The sequence below is a fragment of the Propithecus coquereli genome, unplaced genomic scaffold (genome assembly GCF_000956105.1).
Source record: "Propithecus coquereli isolate 6110/MARCELLA unplaced genomic scaffold, Pcoq_1.0 Scaffold38, whole genome shotgun sequence".
NCBI lineage: Eukaryota > Metazoa > Chordata > Mammalia > Primates > Indriidae > Propithecus > Propithecus coquereli.
The window spans coordinates 7,173,627-7,176,939 of NW_012149507.1; the positions used below are offsets into that span (position 1 = coordinate 7,173,627).

A 3,313-nucleotide genomic window follows, 5' to 3' on the forward strand; every position below is an offset into this window, starting at 1 on the left:
GTCCCAGCTACTTGGGAGGCTGAAGTAGGAGGATCCCTTGAGTCCAGGAGTTCAAGGTTATAGTGAGCTATGATAGCACCACTGGGGCCAAGTGATATCAAAAAAATTACAATTATAAAATTTTTTGCTACTAATAGTTGAAAACTGGCAGACCTGCTGTAGTAGTTATATTTTCGAAGAAGCTAATCACATTAAGAGAAGTATTTTCACATATACACCCAAAGACAGACACAATTAATTACAAGTATAACATTTTATAATAATCTCTAAAGCATAAAAATTTTACATTTCCTGAGAAACACTGATATGTGTGGGGGGGGCAGTTGTGTTACCTCACAAGAGAGGTAAAGCAAAAGAGCGGAAAAAAATTATTCAACTGAACACTGCTGCAAACTTTAGTTTACTGGAGAGTTCAGAATTACAAAAATAAGAGTTCCATGTAAAACACCACTTAGGATTAAGTCCATTAGTAATAACACATGTGTTATAAAGTATGAGAATGATATGGCACTAGGAAAGCCAGTATACTATCATAAGAAACATTCATCTTTAAGTAAATTTTCAAAATCTAAATGGTTACTATTCAAAACCTAATAGAAACATTTTTGGAGAAACTACAAAAAAAAAAAAAAATTCATTGAAACTATGGCAGCAAAACCAGAGCTTCTGAAAACCAAACTACGTCTAAAATAGGCTGACCACTGATACTACGAGAATACTGCCAAATTTTGGTAATAGAGGATGTACCATTTAAATAAAATATTTTTGGTATAAATAGTAGAATGTTGTTTTAAACAAATTCCTTCACTAAATAAAGAAGTAAGGAATTTCTCAAAATTAAGCACTGATATAAAAATGGAAACAATTTCCTTAGGGAATTTTAACAAACTAATATTAAATACAATTTAAATCTGTTTTAACCAGTGTGACACCCATGTCAATGCTCCCCAGAACAATTATAGTCAAAAATAAATAAATAATGCTCCCCAGAACAATTATAGTCAAAAATTAAATAAACAGGCCACACACAGTGGCTTACACCTGTAATGCCATCACTTTGGGAGGCCAAGGTGGGAAGATAGTTTGAGGCCAGCAGTTCAAGACCAGCCTGGACAACACAGCGAGACCCAGTCCCTACAAAATATAGAAAAATTAGCCAGGAGTGGTGGTACATGCCTGTAGTCCCAGCTACTTGGGAGGGGGAAGCAGGAGGATCGCTTGAGCCCAGGAGTGTGAGGTTGCAGTGAGCTATGATTGCACCACTGCACTCCAGCCTTGGCAACAGAGTGAGACTCCGTCTCAAAAAAAAAAAAAAAAACGAACATCTATAAAACTTAAGACAGTTTTCATGGAGAAAAATTCCCGTATCTCAGCGGTAGGAAGGTTTTTCATATGTAATCTATTCTTATTTGCTGGCTTCAAAATAGAATAGTCAATTCATTTATAAAAGAAAAATAGAGTACAAATACAACATTATTGAAACTCAATGTGCATGTGTACATATGCATATTTTGTGTTAGCTATTTATTTTTCGTCCCTTTCTCTTCAAAATATTTTGTAGATTCTCCTGATAGATATCCAAACTGGCTAATAAAGTTTCTTTCACATTTCCTACTAATTTTATGTAGGAATTACTAATGAAATAACCAAAAAGTAAACAGATGGGGGAAAAAAGGAAGGGTTTGAATGATCTAAGTCAAGAAGTAGTTATATGCAGTCTGTTATGAACCTCCACAAAAAATTACTTACATCTGCTTAAAAAGTTGTCAATATTTTTGTTTTTTCTTAAGGCAGGAAAATCCAAATCATATACCAAAGCATCCAATCCATCCTAAAGAAACAAACAGACAGTTAGTTTTTTGGCTCACATTATGATTACTTTACTTTTTTATGAGTAAAGAATAAAACAGGCTTTAATATTTAATTTCCCCTCTATAACACATCTTGTGTACAGTTAACACCTCTCCAAGGTTACATGAGTGGTAGGAGAAGAGTTGTTTTTATTTCATATATAGATTTTTTTACTTTCTAAATCTGCCAGGCATAGGACCAGGAAAATTACCACAAATTGGCCAAAAGTGATTTCAATTCATGCACTTTCCCCTCATAAAAGCATGAAATTTTACTTCTCACTTCCCCTTACTACTACATTTATCTTCATTTCACAGATACTCATCCAGAAACTTAGATTTGTGTCTACAGATATTTTACAAGGTAACGGCTAAATAATAGTTAATAAACATGAAGTTTAATATAAATAAAATAAATTCTCCATAATCACAAATGTAAATCATGTACATGTTTAATTATAAAAATAATCATATTTTTATAATTTTTCATAGGGTTTTTCATAGGGTCCTCTTTCTTGCTTTGAGACACTTTCTAGGGCAACCAGTAGTAAAGGATAAACATGAGCTTTTTTGTTTTTAAGTGGATATTTATCTCAGCAAGTTCAGGGCAATGTCAAGGTATACCAATCAGTGTTGAAGTGGGAAGGCATCTACTCAGACTGTATCTTGCCATATGACAAGAGCAAGAGGAACATTCATGTAATACAAAGCAATCTTCATTACTAAGTGTTACTCGTTTGCGAATACTGTTTCTATCACTGAACAGCACAGCACTATGGAGAAGAATGATTTTTGAGTCATGCTTGATAATGTAATAAATTCCATATGGGTCAAAAGAGTCAACCATGAAAAACAATCAAGGAAAAGCATTTTTAAAAATAGTATATTTACATGTTACTGTTGGGAGGACAAGTCACATAACCTTTCTAAGCCTCGGTTCCTTTTTTGTAAAATGAGGATGACGACTAACCACCTATAACTCATAACAGATTTGTGAATATAAAATGAGTTAAGTATGTGAAGTATTTGGTCCTTAATAGTCCCACTTCCCTCTCTTTCTTATATTTCTGTCGCTGACATTTGAAAGCTCTACAAGGTAGTCTTCATGTTGATAGGAACAACATAAAAAGAAAATAGACATCTTAGTCATGTGGGCATAAAACCGCAACAGTAATTCTCAGGTCATAATGTTAAACCCTTTCCCAATGCAGTAGTCCCAAGTACATTTTTTTTTTTTAACATATGGGCATCTGACTTTTGCATGACTATAGTACTCAATCAGGCACTGTGGGCCAAGCACAGGGGTTCACAGCTGCAATCCCAGTGCTTTGGGAAGTGGAGGCAGAGAACTGCTTGAGGCCAGGAGTTTAAGACCCCATCTCTACAAAAAATTAAAATATTAGCCGGGCAGGGTGGCACACGCCTCTGGTCCCAGCTACTTGGGAGGCTGAAGTAGGAGGATC

At 34.7% G+C, this 3,313-nt stretch overlaps 1 protein-coding gene across 1 annotated transcript in view; it reads right to left on the reverse strand.

Moving 5' to 3' along the window:
• ROCK1 (Rho-associated, coiled-coil containing protein kinase 1) overlaps positions 1-3,313 on the reverse strand; it is a 182,152-nt gene that overhangs the window by 122,483 nt on the left and 56,356 nt on the right. Inside the window, exon 2 of the mRNA XM_012652083.1 lies at positions 1,750-1,831. Coding sequence (XP_012507537.1) covers positions 1,750-1,831 — 82 coding nt within the window. The remainder of the gene's footprint in view (positions 1-1,749; positions 1,832-3,313) is intronic.